At 42.5% G+C, this 25854-nt stretch overlaps 1 protein-coding gene across 9 annotated transcripts; it reads right to left on the bottom strand.

The window, feature by feature from the left end:
* Positions 1–2418: 2418 nt before the first annotated feature.
* Positions 2419–25452, bottom strand: LOC118236315 (BCL-6 corepressor-like protein 1). 9 transcript variants are annotated; one of them, XM_035434582.1, is made up of 14 exons: positions 20838–21044; positions 19884–19953; positions 18396–18570; positions 16913–16997; positions 14036–16612; positions 11728–11848; positions 10999–11460; positions 10382–10590; positions 9866–10135; positions 9219–9385; positions 7252–7397; positions 6731–6808; positions 5078–5237; positions 2419–4457 (listed from the first exon to the last, which is right to left on the bottom strand). In XM_035434582.1, exons 3-14 carry the CDS (start codon positions 18479–18481, stop codon positions 4181–4183), a joined length of 4638 nt encoding a protein of 1545 aa, XP_035290473.1. In that variant the 5' UTR covers positions 18482–18570; positions 19884–19953; positions 20838–21044; the 3' UTR covers positions 2419–4180. The 9 variants fall into 9 exon arrangements, with proteins under 9 accessions (XP_035290473.1, XP_035290471.1, XP_035290472.1 ...); XM_035434580.1 differs by having other exon boundaries at positions 19875–19953; XM_035434581.1 differs by lacking the exons at positions 19884–19953; positions 20838–21044 and adding an exon at positions 25300–25452.
* Positions 25453–25854: the final 402 nt, after the last annotated feature.

The following is a 25854-nucleotide window of genomic DNA, read 5'->3' on the forward strand; positions in this document are numbered from 1 at the left end:
AAACACATTCATTAACAGCAGAAAACATGCACACGTTGTAAACAATTTGCTGTTTATTACTTTCTCGTCGTCAATTCCATATAGGCTAATCGCAAAATGACAAGAATAGAACGAAAACTCGGACTTGCGTGAAAATGTAAATTAGTAGTGGTACAGCCACCGTTTGTTTTCCTTCGAAGTTACTGCTAGCCGAGCAGCGAAGTGTGCCCTCCAGATGCGAACCATGCACCATAAATGAGTCCATAGTCTTCCTGGTCTTTTCGTGGAATTGAAAAATGGCAGTAAAATTGAGTAAAATTACGGCAGTCTGAAAAAGCTAAAGGGAAGATTACTAGAATTAACCTGTTATTTTACCCGGATAAAAAGTGCGGAAGGTGATTTCCAGTTTGCTTGTACTGTATCACCAATGTTAATTATGCAGAACTACCGCATAAATCACATAACTGTATCACACGTTTTGAGTCAATTACAACGGGCTAACAAAGAAAATCCGGAAGAAAACATTCAGCAACCGAATGAATCCGTTTGAATGTTTTGGTAGCCTACGTAATATGCTGTCCCAGCACGAATGCTTAGCATTTTATAAAACGAATACTAAAGCAAGAAAAGAACAGAGGAGCACACGTTATAATTCCAAGACGTTGACAGGCTATAACCAAAAGTAGGCTACTGCGCCGCATAACATACAAGTTTGATTCGAAGTTATTATGAAAATAAATTGGTTTGCCGCTGCATATTTTCAAACATGGCGGGTAATGGCGGAAAATAAATACAACACAAATGCTACGAGTACTCGACCAATCAGAAATGTTCAGCGCTGCAAGCTCCACCCAAAAGGTTCCTGTACTTTCGGAAAGTACTACCCCCCGAGCAGGAACGTTTTGGGGGGTAAAACAAAGCCCCCAGAACTAAATTTAGACCCTAGTTCCTGCGGTGGAAACGCACTGAGTTCCTCAAAAGGTTCCTAGTTCCGGGGTATAGTTCCTGCGGTGGAAACGCGGCTTAAGTCTGTGGGGCATGGTAAATGCACTTAAAATGATGGTGGGTCTTCAATATCTCAATGATGCTCCCAATTTGTATACCATCAGCAATATTCAAACAATATATCATCAAATACTCAATATGGGAACGAAAGAGGCCACACATTAATAAACTGAAAATTCATACATCCCAAGAAAGTGGAGGACTAGGAATCCCACATTTAGAACTATATGATTTAGTATTTGCAATGTCTAAGGTGGTTGTAATAGGTGTCTTATCAAATTGATGACCCCTGTGTTTAAGTTCATCATTATTAGGGGGCCAAGCATCAAGGGTGCATAGGATCCCTATCGTTTTAGCTAGGATTATTAGGGGGCCAACCATTAAGGGTGCGGAGGACCCCAATTGTTTTTACGATTATTCTTATTTTCCTTCCGGCTCTCACTGCATTTTCATCCCTTTCCCATGCTTAAAAACTCACAAAGTTTGGCAGGCATACTTGGTATGACTGCCAATTTATTATGCATGATGCCCATGGAACTCACACGCAACATTGAAAAAAGTTATTACACCCATCCCGTTTCACATACATGCACCAAATTTCTTCCACATATCCACCTCCTCATGCTGAACAAATAAGTTCATAGAACCCATAGTGTCCGGCATATTGGATTTTCCGCCATTGTGAATTTGACATGAACGCTCCCAATTCTTCCCTCCAACAGATCTGAGAAGTATGTCTCTCTCAGTCAAGATTCGTAAAGATAATCAAATATGAATACGAAAAAATTGTGGAAAATATATTTGCCCACACCTCCTTTAAATCCAGCCACTGTTAAAATTATGTAAATATACCCATTTTGCAAAATGTATACAAGGTTCAGCACTAGTGACTGTCTCAGTGTGTGCACTGAGTGTTCACGTACAGAATAACCAACTGTATGTGAACCCAGGGAAGATACTCATTATAATCTATAGTCTAGATTTTTAATTTAGGAGTAACTTGCTTTACTTGCATTTCACATTGCATGAGCACTTGTGGGAGAGACAGAACAGGCAGAAAGGCAACGATGGGCAGAGAAAAATAATGGGGAAAAAATCGGCAAGTCAGAGCCGCACTTTTGCTCCAGAGGGGCAAATGAGCTGTAGCTCCCGGGCCGTTAGGATCTCAGGCGTGCATGTGCTAGGCTGGGAGGAACAAAGGACTGGACCTTGCACTCTCTGCTTGTCTCCCTCTCCCATTGCAGCATGCAGTGCACACCAGCAACACAACTATGGTATGCAGGTAACTAAATTGCTGCACACTTTTTTTTTTTTTTTGTCATGGTTTGTCTTGCCTTGTTAATGTTATTGGTGTTTGTCAATTGGATTGCTTGACTCAGTTTGTTAATGTTAAAATAGACTAATACATTAAAAAAAAATTGTATTAGCGAGATATTGTGATGAACACACAGAGGACAATCAAGGTTTATTCGGTTTGCTTTTCTTATAAAAGACATAAATAAAAAGGTGTCCTTCCCTACGTTCTCAACGTACCTTGTACCCATCAACATAATTATGCTGCAGCCAGAAACTCGACTTTGCATCCTTTACATTTCTTTCTCTTCTATTTAAATATAATTTATTGGTTTAAACTTCGAACGAAACTTCAGTGATTGTCAAACACAAAATCTAGGGTAGCACCAGTACAATATAACTGTACTTTGGCGTATTAAAATATGCAGAGAAGGAAAAACAAACCAACAACTTGGAGAATAAAGGAATATACAATACTTCAAACAAAGCACCAACCATACAAAGAAATATTAAATCATTTGCCAAATACACAAGGTAAAATATATTAATCATAACATCTGTTAAATTAAGCAAGGATACAAATCAAACACTGTAAATAAAACACAGAATGGGGAATTAATTAGTTCATGAGAGTGGGAAAGGTGAATTCATTGAAGAAGGGCAATGAGAACTGGATTCATTCTCACAAGCCTTATGGGTTACGACCTGGGTCATTTCCACGCCATCTTGATCTCTTGTGACCTTTTCATTGGCAGTTAACTGAAATTAAAGCAAAGTAAGCGGCCTTCCACAAGATAAAGATATTCAAAGAAAAAACTGTCTCAGAAGGATCCAAACCGGTTATGGCTGGAGTCGATGTCTGAAAAGGTAATCATTTGGAAGGGTTATGCTACAAACAGGTCAGCAGCTGAAAGAAACTGTGAACCCCCCACCCTCTAAAAACAAAAATAAAACAGAACTTGCAAATGACTAGGGTCAACCTAGTGAGACCAGTCAAAAACCATCAAATGTGACATTTTAGTGAAAAGCGCTGCCATATTCTGAAACCCACAACAGAAAGAAACCCTAACCCCACACAAAAGGGTGAAACAATACTGACCACTGTTCACTCTGTACAGTGGATGTTTTTGTAGACGAACACTGAGTCTTTGAACTGGTGTGGGTTAGGGTGGGGTGGTGTAGGGGTGTAGTGCAAGGCCATTAGTCTCTATGAGGCCACTGGGGGGTCGGGGGTGGGTTTTCTACGGTCTGTAGAAGAGGTTTGCTAGTTTGCAGAACCATCTGAACCATCTAAACCATCTGGCCCATTGGCCTCTTAGCTGGGTGCAAAAATGTACCAAGACAAAAGTCAGAAATTTTCTCAGCCTGAAAACTTGGTTTCTCTCACAATTAAGCAGGTGTGCAACAGAACACGATGAAACAAAATTAATTTCCACCACCCTCATATATAAATAACCCACTTGTGTTAACCCTGTTGCTGTTGACGGTTCTTCAAATGCTGAAAACTATTAACCGACATTGAAAATGCCTGCAGTTGGAAACTGCAAGCTTCAGTTCTGAATTCTTCATCCCACTGTGTCCAATTCTCGTTCCTCCAGGGGACCAGGCTGTGGTAGTTGATAAAAAGCTTATGCCGTGGATGCCACAGTCAAGTGGCGTGTGCCTTAAAAAATACAGTTAACACTATAGAAGTGCAGACATAGAAATCAGAGAAGATTACCCAGTCCATTCTGAGCATCTGAGCATCCAATGGCTGGTTTTGTTGGTTCTGTTGCGGACTCATGGGTACTTCTCTTTGTCCTGATTCGATTGTCCACTGAGGGAGATGAGTTCAGACTGGAGGGGGTGTAGGGAAAAGTGTTTGAGTTTTGGGGGAGGGTGGGGGTGGGGGGTGCGGTGGCAGCTACCGGCTCTGCGCCTCCTCCAGGATGTGCATGGTGGAGCCCAGCAGCCCCTGCAAGTCCGGGACGCAGCGCACCATCTCCACCGGCCCCTCCCCTTCCCTGCCGGACGCCCAAAGCTCTCCGGGGACCGGCGTGACCTGGCTGACGGACGCCTGCTGGCAGAGCTCCGCACGCGAGATCCCCACCACCTCGAAGTGCGGGTACCGCGCGCGGAATATCCGCGTGGACATCTTCAGGCGCCTCAAAACGTCTGACAGGAGGAACCAGTTGCAGAAGCTGCCAAAGGAAACAGTGTGGATTTAGAAACGAATGTCCTGCCAGCTATTGATTTACCGTTTCATTTGCATTTGCACACACAGCAGAAGTCTGGTTGGCCACTGAGTTTTGGTTTCTCTCTCCAAGGTTGAATATCACATAGTACAACTAATAATGCTCTGGAGCCACGTGGAGCACAGTACGTGCTTAGGTCCAGGCCTAAATCATACACAGTAAGTATTCAATTAGTCTGAACAACAGAAAGAAAGTTTTCAGTGAAAGTACAAGAAAAAACACTGTACTGTGTATGACACAGGATTGTATGTTGGATTACTTCCACAGGCAGAAATGACTAGTGCTAACAAAGATCATCTCAAGACGAGATCAGCCTCTCTGAAAAAGAACAGATGCAGTCACTTGCTCTCAACATCATTCTTTTCTAGCAACACAAGAAAATCAGATCCACAGGCTATCACACAGAACGGCTTTTCTCATCAGGAGGTTTAATAAAGAAAGTCATTTGGTATGAAGTCCTTCATTGCATTATGCAATGGACACTGCACTGATCTTGACCTCCAGACAGTCACAAAATATGTGCAAACTGATTGTGTCAATAAGCAAAACCATGACAACACACATACCCCTGGGTCAGTGACACTTGAATATGGTAGCAGGGTAAAAGGGGCTCAGCTGAGAATTCAAACAGGAAACAGTCCCCTTCTGTCCTCTCCTCAGTCTCCTTCGCCTCCTCCTCATTGGGGAGTGAGAGCAGGAAATCCCAGCATGCCTTCTCTTCAGACTCTGAAAATGAAACTGGAGAATTAAGGATCTGCTCTGCTCTCAGCTCCACTGTTCTTCTTTGCCATCGGCTTAGAGCTCCCTCTAGTGGAATAGTTTTCATGAACAAACATCTTAATTAAAAATGAATATTTCCTGGAAACGCAGGTTACCATTTCTGCAGACACATTCTTGAGGGTTACTACTACATTGGCAGATTTTGTTTGACTCATTTACACTTGAGCTAGACAAGCTCATTACTAACTTCCATTTGGCTTGCTGAGGATGTAATTTAAGGGTTTATTTTTGACAACCTAGACCATGGTGCTGTGACCAGTTTGAAAAAAACCCATCTGCGTTTATGCCAGGCCTTCACTTTCAGATATCTATAGTGATTCAAGACGTCCCAAACAGATTTTATTTGGTGAGAATGGGTCAACGGTTTTCCACCAAAACTACTGAAACCAACAACACTGCTTTTACTAGGGGAGTTCAAATCTCCCTTCATCTTCATATTCTGGGATGTCTCAACGGAATATGGCAAGTCTGGCAGCCATTATAAATATGATAATTATTGTGGCCTGGATGAACACATAAATGAACACCATGACGCACTAATACATTCATTATTCTTAATCATTTCCAGGGAAGGCTTACAGAGCCTGGCAGCCTGGGGCAAATGGCTCTCTGTATTTTTTGTTTTATTTTGAGTCAACATTTCTTCAGCTTCAAAGGCCAAATGTCTCTGACTCTGCTTCCACGGACCAGCTCTTACATCAAAGCAGAGCAGTGCACGTCAACTATTTGCAAGCTGAATTGGAAAAATAAACATTTGGCAGCCAAACTGTGCTACCCGTTCATATAAAACGAAATTTGCATGTGTCCAAATAGTTGTTTGTCAATACTGTTTCCATACTCAAAGTCTAGTTGCCTAAGCTGTGAAGTGATTCTTGATAGTAGTAGTTTAAAGGTTTAAAGTTAACTGAACTTCATTAACATGTTTTAATAGATGATGTATTAGTGAATTTCCCCCATTCACTGTGAAAGGCTGTGAGACTAAAGGCACTATACAAACACAAAGCCATCATCACCATTCAACAGCATGAGAATGAAGATTTCCTCCCTAGAATTCAACTACACTGGGTGCCTCAAACTCTGGACTTCATCTGTACGTATCCCTGCACCAACACTGTCATTCATTAGAAATGAGAACAGCAGTTTTCTAAATGAATGTTTCTGCTTCTTTCCATGTCTGGAAACTGAATGCAAGCTCTCAATCTATAGCCTTGCAATAAAAAAGCCGTTTTCCGTTTAATCTGCATGTGCACGTGTCGAGCATTGAGCTGAAAGGGACCTGGCCAGGGTCAAGCCATCACTACGGTTACTGTAAATGTGTCCTTTGCCGCACAGGTACAGCTGAAACCGGGGCTATTGTCAATGACCTACCATAAACACATGGCTTACAAGAATGTCCTTGTGAACAGACTTTCATGGTTTCGGTCACTGTGATCTCTTACCAAACACAGCACTGCTGTAGAAATCCCAGCACAGTCCGGGATCCTGCTCATCCCGTCCTTCCAGATCTGCAAAGTATTCTGAAACGGAGCGGAAAGAATCAAACAGAGCTGCTGCACCCCTGCGGAGGTCTTCTGAAAAGACTTTGTATCTTACATTTTAGGCACTTAACAGACGCTTATCCAAAGTGACATCTTACTTTCGGTACATGCAATCCATTTATACTGCTGGATATTTACTGAAGCTGTTCAGGTTAAGTACCTTGCTCAAGGGTATGTTGGAACAGTTGCAACTTATTTACCCGTTTGTGATTTTGAGGTTGATTTAAAAACAGGTCATAATTACAGGCCAAAAGGTATTCCCCCGCACCTCTCCATGCTAGTCCAGTTTTTATATTCTAGTGGAACAATGATTACCATGGTATCTGTACAGGCTTTATTGTATGCAAAACAGACGGGTGCACTGGCTACATCATCAGCGTTTGTTTCAGCGAGAGCCTCCCTGCAGCATATCGTTCAGTTACCCATGAGGAACTTCTTCATGCTGTTGCTCTGGGCCAGTTTGAGCGCTGTCTGCCCAGAGTAGGTGGCCAGGGTGGGGTCCGCCCCGTGGTTGAGCAACATCCACACCACAGTCATGTTGTCATTAACCACTGCGTCATGAATTGGGCTGAAAAAAAAAACAATGACATTACACACTTTATACAAGATCCAAGTAATGATAAATGTAAAAAATGAAAAATGCAAATAATAATGGGAAGTCATAGTGTATTTGGTATAAATATGATTAATACAGTAATTATGATTACACCATTAATAAACAAAGGTTTTTCGCAAGTCTGTTTTAAAAAAAATAATACATTTGATGTCATTTTTTAAGTTTCTCTAAATACACTGCAACGCCCTACAATAACTATCATTAACATATTTCTACATAAAGAGGAAACAATGGGGCATATGATTTCAAAGGTGAAAGCATATGGCAGGGGACCACAGACAGGGATTTTCATAAAATTCCAGTGGTCACCTGATGTATTGCAGTTTTGTAAGCCAAACAGCAAATTTTCTCTTTCAAAACTACAAACGTACTGTGGCCAAATATACTATTTTTAACAGCACTTTTAAATTCTAAAATTTCTCCAAACCAAACTAATTACTCTCCAGGGAAGAATGCTTTTCTGAGTTCCACAGAAGATATAAGCTTTTTTCCATTTCTATTTTATCAGAATGTTTCTACCACACAGTTAGCGCAATTGCTTGCATGGGCACACCAGTGCATTAACGAGCATGAGGCTGTGACAATAATGGGCAGGGGGGTGGAGCCAGCCGAACCATCAAGTTGCTTGCACAGAATCGATGTACCAGAATGCGGTGAGCATTCCATCCAGGAGATCTAAGATGAATCCACCTTCAGTGTCATTATTGTTTTGATTATATGTTGTTATTGTTATATAATTACTATTGACTTTAATAATAATGTTATCTACAATAATGTCATGTTCTTGATTCCTGTAAATAATGAAAATGAGCCAATACTGCATTTAGGTGACAAGCTCATTTTATTACTACAGATTGTATACATTGGCAATAATGTAAAGAACACTGATTCAATTGAATAAAAAAGCTAATAATATTGATGAAATCTTTAGCTTTCTTTCAGGCACTGCGAAGGCTTTCAAGAAAAGCAAATAGATGAATCCAAGTTAATTATATTAGCTGTTCCTCCCTGTGACCATTGCTTTTCAATGATGACTTTGATGCATTTTATTTGAGATCAGGCTAACGCTGGCTGAAGTGGTTCTCAAAGTTTTTGCCCCCAAGGACATGTTCTCAATTCTCATAGCGCAACCCATGGTGCTCAGTGGTTCACGTTATTGCTCTGTGTTTACCGCGATCCTTCACGTTTATGTACCCACTGTGGCATGCACTAGTGCCAAATAGCCCCATAGTCAAACACAGCAGCCTCCATGAGCAGCTCCCATAGGAATCCATGGAACCGGTAAGCGAAAGCTGTCTCCAGTCTTGTATATCTCGATGGTATATCTAATATTGTTTCATTCACTCATTTATAGTAGTGGATTTGTTACTCGTTGACACTGTGAATCCGTGGATACCAATTTTTCAGAATGATTATCATACCATCACAAACCCATGTATGTTGTATGCTTAGCAGCCAGCAAACAAAGAAAAATGAGAAAAAACCATAATGGAGGAAAATGCTACATGGCTTTACTGCAGTCCAAGTTCAGTGTCGTGACCAAATCCACCACAGATAATCAAGATTTTTCAAACCAAGCAACACTGGTTACCATGTTAGCTGGGTAGCAATCATACCCAGAGTAGCTTCTCACAAAAATCTAGGCTGAAACTGAAACTGTACCGTTGAGCATACAAAAGAAACCGCCCAACCCCTAGGCCTGTCTATTCTGTTATTTTTGGGCTGCTGCCTCCCCAGTCTCAGTGTCAGTCTACCCACGGGCCCCCTGCCCACCGCGTGCCGTCCTGGGCGCTGCAGTTGACGTCGGCGCCGTGGTCCAGCAGCACTCGGACGATGTGGGCCCAGCCGCGCGAGCAGGCCTCGTGCAGAGCGGTGTAGCCCGCGTTGTCGCGGCGATTCACCTCCCGCACGTCCTTCTCCAGGCAGTACAGGACAACCTCCTTCGGGGGGGGGGGGGGGGGGTTGGGTGGGAGAGAGGGGCAGGAGCAGGAAAGAGACAGAGGAAGGGAAAGGTCATGCGAGGATTCTGGGATGGCGTGTCAACCATCACCGTTTCCAGCACTGCTGTTTTCAGTGACAGTTCTGAGTCATGAATCATGTGCGACATTGTGAGCACAGTCCAAAAGCTGTCTGAAAACCCACATTTTCCAAAATGCTTCCATTATAAAAAAGAAAAGAAAAAGGAAAGAAAGAAAGAACTAATTCTTCTTTCCATATTCTCTCCGTGTACCTTGACAGTTGCACTCATACGATTTGTAACTTAATGCACTTAAATGCACTATTTGTAAGGTTGCCTTGGCTCAAAGCATCAGCAAAATGACTAAACTGCAAGCTGTAATTCATAAACGAAGTAGGCTCCCACCATCTATGCTATCAGGAAAAGCTAAAGTCGTAGCGCGAGCCAATGGGTGAGGGCGTACCTGGTAGCCTAATCGAGCGGCTCTCTGAAGGAGGGTCTCCCCAGCATTCTTGTTCACTATTAGCCTGCGCACCTCTGGGGGGGCGGGCCGGACGGGGGAGGACTCGGGAGCGCCCCCCCTGCCAGCGCTCCCTCTCCTGCCAGTCAGGGGCGAGGACAGACCCTTCGGGGTGGAAACGGAGCCAGGGGGGTGGAGCCTCTTCGCTGGGGGGCTGTCCGCATCGGCCGCAGGAGCGGCGCGCTTCCCGAGGTGGCCGCGCTTACTCTTGAGCTGAAATACAGAACTCACAGCGTGAGGAGAAACACACCTGAGCACCGCAGGCGTCGGTGCAAGGGAGAACAGCCGGCTGCACACCACCGTCGTCAGCGACCTCTCGAAAATATCAACCTGCAGTAACATTTCCAGCCATAGGAGGGCAGTGTAACTCCACTGAAACCACTGTCAGCACTGCGAAGCTGCGCGTTCGCTCTCCCGAAGCTTTCAGGAAGTTCTGTCGGAAAAAAAAAATCTCCCTACCTTCTCCTCTTCTGTGTCGGACAAGTGTTTGCTTTTGAACTTCCGTTTGCCTGCGGGCTTGTCACCGGGCTCTGGACTGGCACAGGACTCGGGCCTCCGTGCCGACCCTGAGCGGGTGAGGAGAGCCCTTCTGGTGCCGCTCTCCGGGCTGGTGCCCACACACGGAAGGGTGGCGCTCTGGCGCGGGTAGACACCTGTGGTCCTCAGGTCTATTCAGATACAAATGACAAAGGGGTTACCAAATCAACACCAGTGGTGATACTTCTTTGCTTTGTAGATGCTATGGCTAATAAAAAGCCACAGTACATGTTTAATTAGACTAAATATTAATATGAACATATAATAAAATAACTCTTCTGCCTAAATATAAAAAATAAAATACTTTTGGATGTTGAATAACCGGTAGCATGCAAACCAAAGATGACACACACACACACACACACACATATGAAAATGCTTTCAATCATACTGCAGTTATTTGACAGCATTGCTGTACATGACATGTTGGCAAAATGCAGATAGACGGATAAGTCCTGTGATGTGTGCCCAGGCAATCCCTGCCACTCTCTTCCAGGTGAGTTCCAGCTGTGAAACCCGCTCAGTCTGCTGATCTGTACCTGCTTCTGCTCGAGCGGCCTGTCGCGTGGTCACACACTTCTCCTCCGGTTCTTCTCTGGTCTGATCGCGCTCCACGATGTACTCCCCGTTCTGGTACTTCCTGTTCCAGCGACGGCGCCTTTTCTTTCCCGCACACGTGTCTGCATTCCCGCCATGTGTGGCTGGCGTGGCCGCGGCCCCCTGGGTCTGGTTGGGCAGCGGGTTCGAGCGAGGCCGGCCTCTGGGCCTGCGGAACGGGGCGGAGGGCGATGGCGGAGGTGGAGGAAGTGGAGGCAGTGGAGGGGGAGAGGGGGAGGGAGAGGGGCTCTGGTTCTCTTGAAGCACCTTCTCTGTCGGCCGGCGACCTCTCCTCAACCTGGGGGTGGCGCCCTGCCCCTCCCTTCTTGGTCTACCAGGGCTGCTCTGCTGCAAACCTTGGTCTGCCGTGCTTTGTCGGGCCATAAAGTCACTGCTCACACCACCTGCGGGACGCAGTTCAGGTTTCAACAAACAGCAATGCTCAGACCTCTGCAAAAAGCTAACATCCTAACAGGCACACACATTTCATCATAGAAACGACTGAGGGTACAACATTTTTTCGGTTTTTGTTCAGTTTCACGATAACATGTGCCTGCAGCACAGAAAATTTAAAAAAGCGGCACGTCAAAATAACTGTTAATTTACCATTGAAGAATATTGTCCAGAATGAGCATGCGTGTCCATTTGTTTAGTACATGAAAGTGCGATACCTGCTTGGCTGTGAGAGAGCTGCTCTGCAGAAGCAATACTGCCCCTCCCCCCACGTTTCCTCTTGCCCTCCTCTGCCTCTGGCTGGCTGAGCTCCAGTCCAGGTACCGGCTGCTTCTTCTGCTGCAACATATGGGGCACTGTTAGCGCACGTAGAATAAGCTTTTCTACTGCTAATAGCAAGAATACATTACTGTGACTGGACCACTAATAAGGGAATCTGCTATTGATTCACTATCGTCTCCTGTGCCATGAAAATCAAGCAAGGCTGGTGTGTAGTCAACACAAACGTGCACACCAGCAGTTGGTGATGGCATCACACAGTGAAGGGAGCTTGTGCTGACTGCACATGCATATGGAAATGGGGTGTTCAGATTTTGCTAAAAAATGTAAGATGCAGTGGGTGAGATTTGTTGTAGGGGAAACTTCATGTTAAAAGAAATAACTAAATTCTTATTTGTAGCTACAGCTGGCTAGAGGTGAGAGAATTTAATTATTTACAGCTAGCAAGCAACCATATAGGTAACATCAAGTACCTAATCTGTAGCTTTCCTATGGCAGCTACTTTTGATTTTTAAACTTAACTTGAAAACATCAATATAATTTAAAATTGATTAAACTATTGAATATACAGTGCCATGAAAAAGTATTTGCCCCCTTCCTGATTACCTCTATTATAGCATATTTGTAACACTGAATAGTTTCAGCTATTTAGATAAAATGTAATAGTATAAAACTAAGTAAACACAAAACATATTTTAAAATCATTTTTCATTTATTTAAAACAGTTATCAAACACCCATATCACCAAAGTGAAAACGTAACTGCACCCTTAGTTACTCAATCAACCAATTAACTAAAAATGAACCAAATTCAATGGATACGTAGATTCAGCTGAGTTAACACAGCCAGGCTACTGTGACTACTGTTGGCCCTGTTCAATCTAAACCTCACTCATATTGAACTTTACCATGAAAGTGAAGTAGTCAACCACAATGTTTCTACAAGCACACTATGCCAAGATCAAAGGAAGAGATGAAAAAAAAAGGTTGTTGAAATAAATCAGCCTAGAAAGGGTTACAAAGCCAAACCACAGTGAGTGCCATTATCTCCAAGTGGACAACACTTGGAACAGTGGGGAATCTTCCCAGGAGTCGCCTGCCTGGCAAGATTTCTCCAAGGGTGCAGCAACAGGTCACCCACAAAATCACAAAATATTCCAGAAGAACACCAAAAGAACTGCAGACCTCTCTAGCCTCAGCTAAGATCAGTGTTCATAATGCCACAATAAGAAAAAGACTGGGAAAAAATTGGATTCATGGGAGAGTAGAAAGGAGGAAACCACTGCTAACCAAAAGAAATAGCCATGCTTGTCTCGCATTTCCAAAAAAAAGCACAAGAAGCACAAGCCTTTTGGGATAATGTTCTATGGACAGATAAGTCAAAACGGGAACTTTTTGGATGAAACAGTTTTAAGTATGTCTGGCATAAAGCAAATACTGCATTTAACGGTAAGAACATTATTCTAACAGTCAAATATGGTGGTGGTAGTTTGATGGTGCTGTCTTGAGACCAGGACGATTTTCCATTATTGAAGGAACCATGAATTCTACTCTGTACCAGAAAATTCTCATGGAAAATGCCTGGTCATCTGTGAGCTGAAGTCGAAGTGTAATTAGGTTTTGCAGCAAGACAATGATCTAAAACACAAAAGCAAGTCCACATCTGAATGTTTGAAGTTTTGAAGTGGCCTGGTCAATGTCCTGACTAAAACCCAATAGAGATGCTGTGACAGGACCTGAAATTAGCAATTCAAGCTCGAAAACCCACTAATTTGTCTGAATTTAAGTAGTTCTGAAAAGAAGAGTAGGCTACAATCCCTCTGCAGCAATGTGAAAAACTGATACCAAATTATAGGAAGCATTTGGTTGCAGTTATTGCTGCTAAAGGTGATGCAACCAGTTATTAAGTTTAAGGGAACAATTACTTTTTCACATGGGTGATATAGGTGTTTGATAACTTATTTATTAAATAAATGAAATAATTTTTAAAATGTGTTTTGTGTTTACTCATGTCTAATATTACATTTTGTATAAAGATCTGAAACTGTTCAGTGTATACAATAACAGAAGAAGGGGGCAAATACTTTTTCACAACACTGCATATTGAGGCTTCACAAAAAGTAAACTACTTTTATATTTGAAAGAATTCAAGCATTTGTATACTTTATTCACTGGCTAAAATATGCAACAAATCTCTATAGGATATGTGGTATAAATCTTTTTTTTTTTTTTTTATCAAAAAACTTACTTTCTTTGCCTTCTTGGTCTTGCTTTCCTGTGACTTTTTGGTACATGCTACCATCTTTCTCAAGTTTTCTGTTGACAGTTTGTCAATCTTGCTGGAACTGAGCTTTTTGCATTTGTTGACTGGTGCTCTAGCTTTAGAATGAACATTTTTCATATCTTTGGTTCCAGTTGCTTTCTCCTTTAGCTCTGTGACACCTGTGCACTGACCCTTGAGGATGGAGAAAGCAATGCCTTCCAACTTCACACAAGGGGAGAGGCTTTCAGTGACAGACCTCACCTCAGCATTATCATCATTGGAGTCATGGATAAACTTGGTTCTCCTTTTATTCTTGTCATGAGTTCTTGAAGTGTTTGAGAAGTCATTGCTGCCTGAGTTTTCTTCCTGCTTGAGTCGTTTTTCTGGGGTCTTTTCTCTTTTCTTTTGTTCAGTAGCAATCCATTTCTCTTGCTTGCAGGAAACCCGAGTGTGAACCCCTCCTTGGAGATCTTTCTCAAGTTTCCCTTCTCTCTTCTTGGAAGACTTCAACAGTTGGAACTCTCTGGATGTGACCTGCCATGATTTGGCATCTTGATACCCGACGTGCACAGCCACAGCTTCAGAACTCTCCGTGTCTAAGGTTGTCAGATTACGGCATCCATCACTGGGGAGTTCAGATGTCTCCAGAGGTTTCACTATGGATTCCAGGTTGGAGATAGGAAACTTGGTTTTGTCCCACTTTTCTTCTTTTGCATGGGATGCATTTGAGAGGGGATCCTGAAAAGGGACGCCCTCACTGCCATTGCCCAACTGTGATTGGGGGGCCCCATGAGATTTTTTCTGTCGCAGTGCAGAAGCTCCCTGGTGGGGGAGAAGACTGAGCTGGCGCCATGCTGGCTTGCTGCCATTAGGAGAATGTGGGATGACTGCTTTCCCACAGCTGAGTGTACAATGGGTATGCGACTTAGCAGGGCCAGATAAAGCTAAGGGAAAGACATCCTTGGGTTGACCAGCTAAACGAATATCACTCGAGTGTTTGTAGGTGGGGCACTTCTGTGGATCCTTGATCACAGAAGGTCCTTTCCTTCCCCTACAGCCCAGGTGCTCCCCTTGGTCAACGATGGAGATGGTCTCCTGTTTAGCCGTGCTTTGCAGGTCCTCCACAAAAGAAGTCCCCTTCCCATCCTTGCTGCGCAGGGTGGAGGCAAGTACAGGACTGGCCACCCCCACATAGGTCCCTGGGGGGTTTATGGAGCCCGGTGAGGAGATTTTTCCCCAGGAAGCAGATGCTTCAGAGCCCTGGTGATCCAAAAAGCTGGTAGAATTCTTTGCAAGAGCACCATTTTTCAGTGTCTCTGGAAAGACGGTATAAGGTGCAGAAGGACCAAGGCTGGAGGTCTGTGCACAAGGAGCCTTCTTTAGAGAGGTTGCATCATTCTTCCCTGCTTCTGTACTGCAGACCTCTGTTTTGGGTGACTTTGGAGGGGCTGCAGAAGACTTCTGTCTTTTTGACTTTGCAGACAAGTCCAGTGGCATGTCCCTTACATCAGCCGAGCACATTAGAGCATTCTCCTCTGTGGCACCTGGGGACTTCAGTCTTGCATGTGTGACTGATGTACTTTCAAGGCTGGGATGGGATGCATGCTTCTCTGCATAGTTCTGCAGTCTGCTGTGTTCAGAAAAGCTGGATATAGCTGTGCTGCACCCACCTTGAGAGGAAGGAGGCAGGGACAGAGGGGGTATAGAGGCAGAGCCTAATGTTGGTTGCTTCAATGGGACTGCAATGGTAGGTGAGGCTCCTGAGTCCAGGGGTGAATCATGGTCTCTGCCCACTTTGGAACTCTTGCTGCAAGCAGCAGGGCCACAAGTGTGTTTTGCTGCAGTGGAAGGTTTGCTTTCGGGGGTAATAACTCTTCCAATGGAGAAATGGTAAGGGTGTGGCCGAAGCTGAGGGGTACTACTGGAGTTTGAGCCTTGTAGGTGACAAACCTTGCTGAACTGGTTAGCCGTAGCTTCTCTTAAAGCCGCAATCTGGCCCAAAGCAGGGGGAAGAGTGATCTTGCACAATGGAGGGCTGAGGTTAGCAGTGGGGAAAAAGGCCACTGGCTGGCCTGGTTTAAAGTGAGTGGAGCACTGGAAACCTGGGGACAGACTAATCACAGACTGAATCTGTGCTGGTGCCCTCTTTCCAGGGTTCCCAGTGCTGGGATTGGGGTTGGGGGTGACGTTGTCCCTTTTCCCACTTAGCCGTTGATGCCTGGGATGGGTCGCAGCACCCTCCATGCTCTGTTTTGGAATCTCTGCTTTCTCATGCAGTGCCATGTTCACTGGTACAGTGCGTAACAAGGGGGCGCTATCATAGCATACAGACGGAGAGGCTTCAAGGCAATGCTGCAGATGACTGGTTTTTGAGGAGACATGGGATGGTTTGAAGTCTGATTCTGGAGCTGGCTTAGACTGCTGATTCACATCTGTAGCCAGCTCTGGAGATAATGTCTTAGGTGGAGGGTTTCCCACCATGCTCTCTAGCACTTGGCTTGGAGTCCCGCCCCCTGTGCTCATTGCACCTCCATCTCCTACTTTCATCTGTGTGGGATCCACCTGTACAAAAACAAATGCATTTGCTGATTACAAAGACAGGCCTGTGCAATGTAAACACTGAGTCTTCTCTTTAGAGAAGTTACCTGCAAGTGTTTGAGGAAACTGAAACAATTTTGCCCTTGTCTGAAAAGTATAGCAGTTCCCTAGGGAACAACTGGTAGAGGTCTTTTATTCCACAAATCCCACTGTTTGCATGTAGGCCTGTTTAAAATATTCCACTCTCGCTATAGACCTGTGAAACAGTACAATTCATTGCAAATGTACTAAAAGTTAATTAAAAAATGATGGAGCAAAACTTACCTGCATGTGCTCGCTGTTAACACCACATTCCTTACAAAGTGGCGACTGCAGTTTTACACTGGGAGAATCTTCAGTATAGGATACTCTAATGAAACAAGAGCATACGTATATATGTATATATATACCAAGTATGTGCACCTGCCAGCATATATGTACATTTATGTTTATGAGCTATTCCTCTGCCATCCTATAACATCCTATACTGACCTAAAAACATTCATTTATTATCATTCATTATCTCATTGGTTGATTTTCATTACCAACATTAATATGCAAAGGATACACTAATTAGGGTACTGCACAGAATATTTGTTTAAAGTTAAGTATTTTCACTAACATTCACCAATTTTTGTGATAATACAGTGTCTGAGCAGTGTAGCCTGATGTTAATGTTTATTTCATATTTAAATTATGCAAACAAGAGCCAAATTCATACAAAGTATAAAAACGTATACTCCCCCCTCAAAAAGAAATTGCTTTGGCTGGCCAAATATTCTTTTAACTTTCAATATGGTTTTGATATTTGCAAGCCTTCAGAAAACTGATCAATATATCCATTAATATATCATACAATCGCCATACATATCAGTGATAACATTCAAATACTCCTATTGTAAATCTCACACACACCAAGATCTATTTGGGAAGCAATTGCCATTCTGATCTATCTGTTCAAGCAAGACTGACATCATACCCACTCATCTAATCTTGCATGGTTCTATCTATAGCCCATGTTCTCCATATTCTCAAATCTTCAATTGTGCTGGAAGGTTACATCAGAATAAATGTGATTGCTACAGATTAAGAGATATTCATAATCTCACTTTACAATATTAGTCAATTACTGTGGACCATACCAGTAATTGTGCCCCAATACTAAATAACTGTTCGAGAGGCATTTATGGTTTTAGGTTCCCCAAAGACCCTCCTAGTGTGCAAAGAAGGCGTCCTAAAAGGAGATACCAAGATTTAAGATTTGGGCCCTTAACAGAAATAACCGTATTTGTACAATCAGAGCATTGGAACTGAGTGTCATTGAGGTTACTAACTGATGTCACTGTCCTTAAAAATGACAGTATGCTTACATGATCCGCAATGTCGCAGCCATACAATTCACTATACACCAGAGCCTGTTTTAGAAGAGTAATCCATCTTTTTATAAGCCCAGGGCTTGAATATTACACAAATAATGATTATGCCTCACACAGTCTTATGAATATATAACTGAACAGAAAAAGATAAAGTATTTTCTTTAAAAAATAAAAAATAAAAATAAAAATAACACCAAGGACTCTACGGTTTAGCAGTCAATATAGGATCTGAGGGTTTGTTCAAGTGATGTAGCCCACTCACAAATACTCTTATCACTAGTTATGGGAACAGGCTGCAGATGACCTTTATCTCAGGCACACTAGTACAGACGGATGTTCACTCTGTCTAATCAGAACCCCAGTTTCCATCGCCCCTCTGTGACCCCACTCACCGGTCTTCGTTGATGCTGCACAAAGGGATATGGTCAGTGCTGACCCAGCCACGCACACTGCTGCAGAGCGGGGAAGCCGAGACCATGGCAGGCGGGAGAAGTGGTTGGGGTAGAGGGTGGGGTTTGGGGAGGGTTAGGGAGCCTTGCCTGCCTCTCTGCTACAGTGCCTCACAAACTGTAAAGCATCCACAGAAAATAGTAACGAACAACAGAGAAGGAGGTGCATTCAACGGGAAAGAAGATCAATACTCCCTATTGCCATACACAACTCTTAAATAGTGTTGAGACATTTTCCATTCAATTTTTTTTACCTTGTTTTAAATTTGTCCTTCAACTTCAAGTTGGCAAAGCTGTCATAAACCAGTTAAATGCTGTACACGAAGTATTAGATTAAAAGAGTAACTAGTTTTGTTTCTTTACCGAACCATTTTTCTATATTCCTGAATTCACAATGCGCGCGTGCTTACAATGTCAGTTCGCTAATTTAGCACGAAGGTGACATGTAGCACAATATAATATAATATAATAAATAGCATTCTTCGTTCAAACTTTCTGAAATAAAATACATGAATTACCAGCACATCGTAAAGCGCGTCCAAAAGAACTACAAAAGGTAGGCTAAATGATGTAGACTATTTAACTAATGGGGAATAACTTACTAGGCTACATAGGTACACTCGAATTTTAATGTACTGAAATAACCGTAATTAGGTGCACACGCCCCAATTCAAATAAACAATTGTCAATTTAACGAACAGGTAGCTTACTCTACAGACATTTCCTTTGGGAATATATAGGCTAGCGTATAGCGATATACACTACTTAGTGAAAATGTAGCCTAGCCTACAGTGTGCTCATCATAAACCCAAATCCATTGATACTATTTTACTGAAAAGGAACACAATTAGTTATCTTCAGGAGCTGTTACCCCGCGCTCGTCACTTCGAAACACTCGCGCATCACAAAGCCGATATTGGCTCTGTTCCGGTAAAGTAGACTACTACGGCCACATATCGCTTCATATCTAGCTGGATATGTCTTTCTCGTTTTACATCGCCTACTGCTCTCCTAACTCCAGTTCCTCTTCTTGAAATATCTGCGTGCGTAACAACAGCGATTAGGTAAACTTCGGCCACGGACCGTTGAAGTGGGCGTCAGGTTTTACCCCCGGCCCAAGTCGATGATGTTATACTTTCATCATGATGCAATATAGCAAAAATAAAACATTCACGCTCACGAAGCGCCAATCCTTCACTCACTCCCGCCGGTCATTCGGTTGTACAGCCTAAAGCCCACATTCACCCACGAGAGGCGTGCGAATGATATCACGAGTCTTCGCGATCAAATTGAAAGCGTATAGCCTAACCGAGTTAGATTTTCACCAATTTTTGGTTATTTATATTTCTAAAAACCATATCTTGTATAATTTGGCTAAATGCTTGATAACAAGTGTCATTGTTTTTGTTCAGAAGTACCCACAATTTACACGCTTTTAAGCACAACACGAAGGGACGCTTGCTTCTCGACTCCGGCTCAGGTGATCCGGAATGTTGAGGCTCTGGAAGACAATACAAACGAATTTCTCGCTTGTTTTATTTAGTGACATTGCTAAATGCTCCTTCCAATTTGAAAACATTGGAGATATTATATCTTGAATACAAAAAATCCACGGGGAGCAGATAACGTTTTCTGCTGGATAACTGTCAAAACTGCATTTCCCTAAATCGGCACCGACGTACACACACGGCCACAATGTAGCCAGATTACTCAAATCGCATCCCTACATCGAAACATCAACCGACGTTAACACAGACTACCATTAAACAAATAGGGGTCGACTACTCCAAGTCACAATATTTCACCAATTCACTAAAGGAGGCTTAAAATAGCAATAGTAGCCTACGACAATCATGTTTTAGAAAAATATTCGCGGTGGCCAATGATACACTAGCTGCAAGAGGACAACTAACACTTTTTAACCACTCTATTTTATATTGTGACAACACCGAATGTCTCTGAAACAAGGAAGACAATAAACAACAACCACTAACTCAACTTATTGTTCTCATACTTAGCTAGGTGTTGTACATGTGAACTACGTTACTCTCGAATGTGTCCAAAATAACAGGCTATTTAAGGTCCCTTCGCAGCAAAGTCAACCGTAGGTTGACAATATATAAGTCTGCTTTACACATTGCTTTACAATTTTGAGATGTCTGTACCCGAGAGCATGGACCTCCAATATTCATTAGACAGTCCTCGGCTCGGCCCTTTTCTAAACAGCGTCTGGGTTAAAAAATGTGATCACGCCGGACCCGAACCGATTAGGCTACATTCGACTCCGGCGCTGAATAATTCGTAAAATTAGCTAGCTCGCTAGCAAAGACAAATTGTGTTAATAATTACCAGTCCGTTTGTTCAGTGAATAAAGGAAACAATTACAATAAAAGATGAGTCAATTCCGTGTCTTTCGCTATGGTCCGCTGCAGTTCACTAATTTCGGCCGTTTTCGGTTCTGAAAGTCCAGGGGGGTTTCGTCAAGACAACCCGTACCGTATCTCTCAGTCTCCGATGGGAGAGAGGGGCAGATGGAGAGCTGCCAGTGTGGGACTTGTAGTGTTTCGGTACCAACGCCCTTTCGGTGTCATTCGAAAAAAGGGAGGAGTGGGGACTACAGGACCCAGCATACAACGCAGGCGCAAGCCGCTCAAGGGGAAAGGGGATCGCAACGGTGCGCTAAACTGAAAAAAGCTTTAGTGGCAAAGTGAAAATAGAGATTAGGAAAATAAAGACATCTTCTGTCATATTGTTCAGGCCCATAAAGCCACAATGTATAGACTTATTATAATGCCGTCCAATGCAAGTGATGTTGACGCACAAAAGTCACACTGAAGTGGTCAAAGGAGGAGGACGAAGAAGGTAGCTAGCTCATTTGCAGCGGAATTCACACGAGGGGCAGAGACCCTGGCGGGTGTGGAAAGAATTAGCTAATAACTATTGTGAATGATTCAAAGTGCTGAGGAATGACAAGCAAACATAATTTGGGCGTCTCCACGTGAAAAAAAAAGACGAAAATAATTGGAACTGCGCCGCGAACGCAGATGGGGCATTGACCTGTTAGAAAAACGTGGCTACTTATGACGGAAAGACCATCACAAAGCAGCCAGATGCGTTCAGAATCTATGTGTGATTCTTTAAAAAATACACATTTCACCTCCAGAACAAAGAAACGAACTGATCTAATCTGGAAATCCAACATACTGACTTCAAAAACATTAACACATACACACAGTCAGGTAAAATTAGTTAGCAATAACCTATGACTGACGTCTTACATTTTACAGGTAACCAATCGGACGTCTCGAGCACAAGGAGTCTGGACCCGCGATGATTAAGTTGAAGTCAAACAGGTAGCTCTGTACTTTTGACTTTGACGCGTACAGAAGTCCGCACATCATTTAGACCACGCTTGTATTTGAGTCTTTGTTAAAATGGAATCAACAGATATTTAGGCTTGTTTCACTGTTTGAGGTTTATGTATCCTATCATATTGTCTACTAGACTATGCAAAATAATTATGAGAAGGTGGAACTAAATATTTGTAGTTTTAGGTATTCAAATCCGTCAAGTTTTGCTTTCATTTTTAGTGGCATGTTGTATATTGATCTACTGATACAGTTAGTTTTATACTCACCCACCTGAAAGCAGTAAACTGTCAATGTTAAAATATCAAATTATGTTGAGAAAGTTGTCTGACTTGAGATATGGCAAATGTGAAATTGTCCACTACATCAGTGAAGACCCACATAAAGTAACTCCCAAGCACAAAGAGAATTTCTGTATCATTATAGGCTTCAAATTTAGTGTGAAATAGCTGACCTTGTGTGTTTTATTGTGATTGTACACCTGTCATCTGATTACATATATTGTTGTATTCTGATATTTTATGAATGTAATGCTTGAAAAAGACTAGGTAGTGGCTGCCTTTATTTATTAAACTTTTAATCATTGGCCCTTTTAATCATGTACCATACAGTACCATACAACTTTTGTTTCAAGTTGCTCATGATAGGAAAATGACCATTTATTTGCCTCAAAATAATTTTTTTTGCCAATAATGTTTCCGTCCTGTCAATTTCTGTATAATGCTATGTGGTACCCCCTCAGATGATACTGTATTTTCTGTTTAAGTTTAAGTGTGCCTTAGCCTACTTTAGGGAGCCATTTTATAATAACGGGAAATAATTTCAAATCATAGTTTCCCTCTGCAGTGCATTAGCCAGCTGTTATTCTACTGATGAGTACACATACAAATAGTTGCCATGTATCTCTGAGTAAGACCCCAACCCAGAAATGTCACAAGTTATTATGTACTTATATCTAAATCAAATTTTAAAAGTGTTGGTTACCATTCATCAGGGTTCTGAACCAGGTACAACAGGCCTATATATTTTGGTGAACTCGAACATTCATATGAAATCTGAAGTTTGGCTGTAAGGCAATCAGTCACACTTTCCTGTAGCTTCCTATAGCAGTTACAAAACTTTGGTTTGTCTTTGAGGTTACCATCGTATTTCAAATGGCATGCTTACTCGTTTCCTTTCATCATGTCAGCTACCCCTCCCTAGCTATAGTGACAGTACTGCAACATACCCTTTACAATAGGAAATGAATAGTTTTACTCTATGATCGGAGCATTTATGTTAACAGATTAGTGTTATCTTTACACGCTGGATGCGAAGCTTTATCCTTCTAGCATTCAAAGCAATCTACAAACATTTTTACTGCCAGTCGGTTAATTGATACTATTATGCAAAATTTGAAACTAGAATATGTCTACACAAAATCTCTAGACCGTGCATGCGCCATTATAATTGCGCCTTGTGTCGTGAAAGTTTGTACATCAAAGGAAATATGCAGTATCGCTGCCCTTCCTTTGCTTCTATTAATTACAATTATTATAATTACCAGGCACTCCACAGCGATTTTATGCATATGCCTCAGTAAACTAGACAAGCGACGGTGACACACGAGTGATGCTAAAATTTAAGTCACGCACGCTAGAAGGAGGCAATGCAGATCATGTAGCGAGGTGTTAAGAATTCCGCACGGTCAAGTCAGGTAGCTGCATCGGTCTGCAGACACACTAGACAACCAGGTAGACTAGGCATAGTGGAATGTTGCTCATACGTTCATTTATATCGCCGCCCTTCAAATCTTTGGGATTTCCTATATTTCCATTTCAGATGTTACATTTGCCTTGAATGTATTCGTCAGGAGCCGTGGCTATATCCTACTTATCTGACACTGGTTTAAGTATAAACTTCAAAAAACGTAGCACTGATAGACCGCTTAATTGCACTTGAAATGCATCTCGCAGCATTTCAGAGAAATACACTTATGTAAATAATAACCAAAATAAAAATGTCAAACGATGACCCATTTAAGGTAGGCTAATTATTAAAAAATAAATGCAGCAATGGTGGTTTACACAACCAATTACTGTATACCTAATTTCTCACATTAGTGATCTTGGAAAGGCTTTAAGATCATCGAAAATAATTTGAACTGCAGTGGTTGCGATGGCTTAGTAAATATGCATGCATGGTAAGCTAAATATTCTCAGTCTATGCATATAACCTACACTACAGTCATCAGGCACATGTTTTTAAAGAGGCCCAATGCTCAGCATATTTAACAAATGAAAGCATTTTTACAATAAAATATAACTTAAGAATATGTGGACAGCTGTCGACAGGGTGCGATCTCCACGTAGCAAGGCGCTGATCGTGTGGTCTAAATAAAGACAGGAAGGCACAGGCTTATCCCGGAGATCGCCGGACAACAGACTGCTCGAAACACGGCTTGCTACCGTATCCCAGCAGTAGGCTACCAGTCTGATCAACCTATGATGAAACCCAGCCTTTATACGGACTAACGTTAAGCTAAACCGAGCACACTGACAAATATGAATCTTTTAAACGGCAGTGCAGTTGTTTATTGTCGCTACATCCCCAGAAAAGTCCATTCGGAAGCTATAAAAAAAATTAGCTGGGTTATGTGTGCTTTCGTGACCTTGTACCTTCAATGCATTTGATGTAGTATTTTTGTAATCGAGAACTGTATAATCGAGTCAGGCTATTACTCCAGTCTTCCAAAACACCGGGTTATGTATTCGAAACAAAGCCGTGCCTTGCTATTTTGCACAGCGCTGTAACATGGTCTCCAGTACAGAAGTTCCATCACTAGTCGATTGTGTAAAGAAAACTATATATTTGTGTCAAAATGGACTGACACGAGAATCAGAGGCTGCATTGTTTACAGATGCAGGGTAAACTTGTTGTGTAAGCAGATGACAACATGCGATTATAAGAATAACTTAGACAATAGGTAGCGTGTTAAGAAAGGCACTTTTGAAGAATTTAGCCTACTACAACGCCGGAAAACCAGATTGAAGTAAATCAAAAGCTGCGCAGAATTCCAATCAAAGAAAACAGGCAACTGTTAGGCTACAGTATGGGACACACGACCGCTCGATATTGCTTTGTGACACACAAGGGAAGTATTTATTTGTTAACTTGGTTAGCACGGTTTGATTTTGATGGAATTAAGACCACATTCTGAAGTGAGTGACGTTTATCTGAGATGGTAACTATGGAGTGGACATTGGAATCTTAAACATACAAGCCCATAATAAATTATTATGCTCAGTTAATGGGGTAGCCTAAAGCGCAGACATGCTTGTTGACCGTCAACATCTAAACTATTGTACCGGCTACTGAAATATATGCAAAAAGTTTAGTTTTCCTGTAGCCCCTGATCGTTGCACGATACCCCCGTTATGCCCTCTCACTCGGCGGCAGTGCCTTTGTTATAAGTGGAAATTGGTCTTGCACCGCCTTACCTTTGGAAACGAACTGATTGAGCGGCTTCAGACGTGAGGTTCCGCCCCAGACACAGTAGCTCACGAAAGTGACTTCCTCCCTGGTGCTCACTGCTGATTTTAACGAGGAGCAAGCAAACACGGGGTGAAATCTGGGCTTCTCCCCGCGATCTTCTCTTATTGCCAGTTTCAGACCGCAGCAGCTGGAGAGAAAACTCGCGCACCCTGGGTCCTAATGCCAGCATTGTCTTTCCTACAGGTGAATAATACAGGTTGTCACGGCAAGCTAGCATGAGAGGTCCGTGCACACGAAATACAAGATCGGAATGCGGATCACGACTGTCACAATAAAGCCTGTCACGATAAAGCTTGACATTGATAGCTTTCTATAATATTTTTTATATTATAGTTTGAATTCCGAATGCTTAGTTTTTAACTTTCTTTTGCATAAACTTTGCGACGGCCACGGTTTTGCGCAGTGTAGAAGATATACAGTATATCATAGGCAACATGTCAGCATGTCACTCTGAAAAATCGCCTAACATTTATTCACTATATGGAGTTTTTCAATATAAT

This window comes from Anguilla anguilla, chromosome 9, assembly GCF_013347855.1.
Source record: "Anguilla anguilla isolate fAngAng1 chromosome 9, fAngAng1.pri, whole genome shotgun sequence".
Classification (NCBI taxonomy): Eukaryota; Metazoa; Chordata; class Actinopteri; order Anguilliformes; family Anguillidae; genus Anguilla; species Anguilla anguilla.

What these genes read in the sequence shown, in the direction of transcription:
- LOC118236315 (XM_035434581.1), bottom strand. Translation starts at nt 18,481, where the DNA reads ATGGTCTCGGCTTCCCCGCTCTGCAGCAGTGTGCGTGGCTGGGTCAGC. An exon ending in AGACCAAGAAGGCAAAGAAA is followed by an intron (nt 11,849 to 14,035) that starts GTAAGTTTTTTG and finishes CATATGTTGCAG; the next exon opens with CAGAAGAAGCAGCCGGTACC. An exon ending in AGCGCCCAGGACGGCACGCG is followed by an intron (nt 7,398 to 9,218) that starts GTGGGCAGGGGG and finishes TTTTTTTTTCAG; the next exon opens with CCCAATTCATGACGCAGTGG.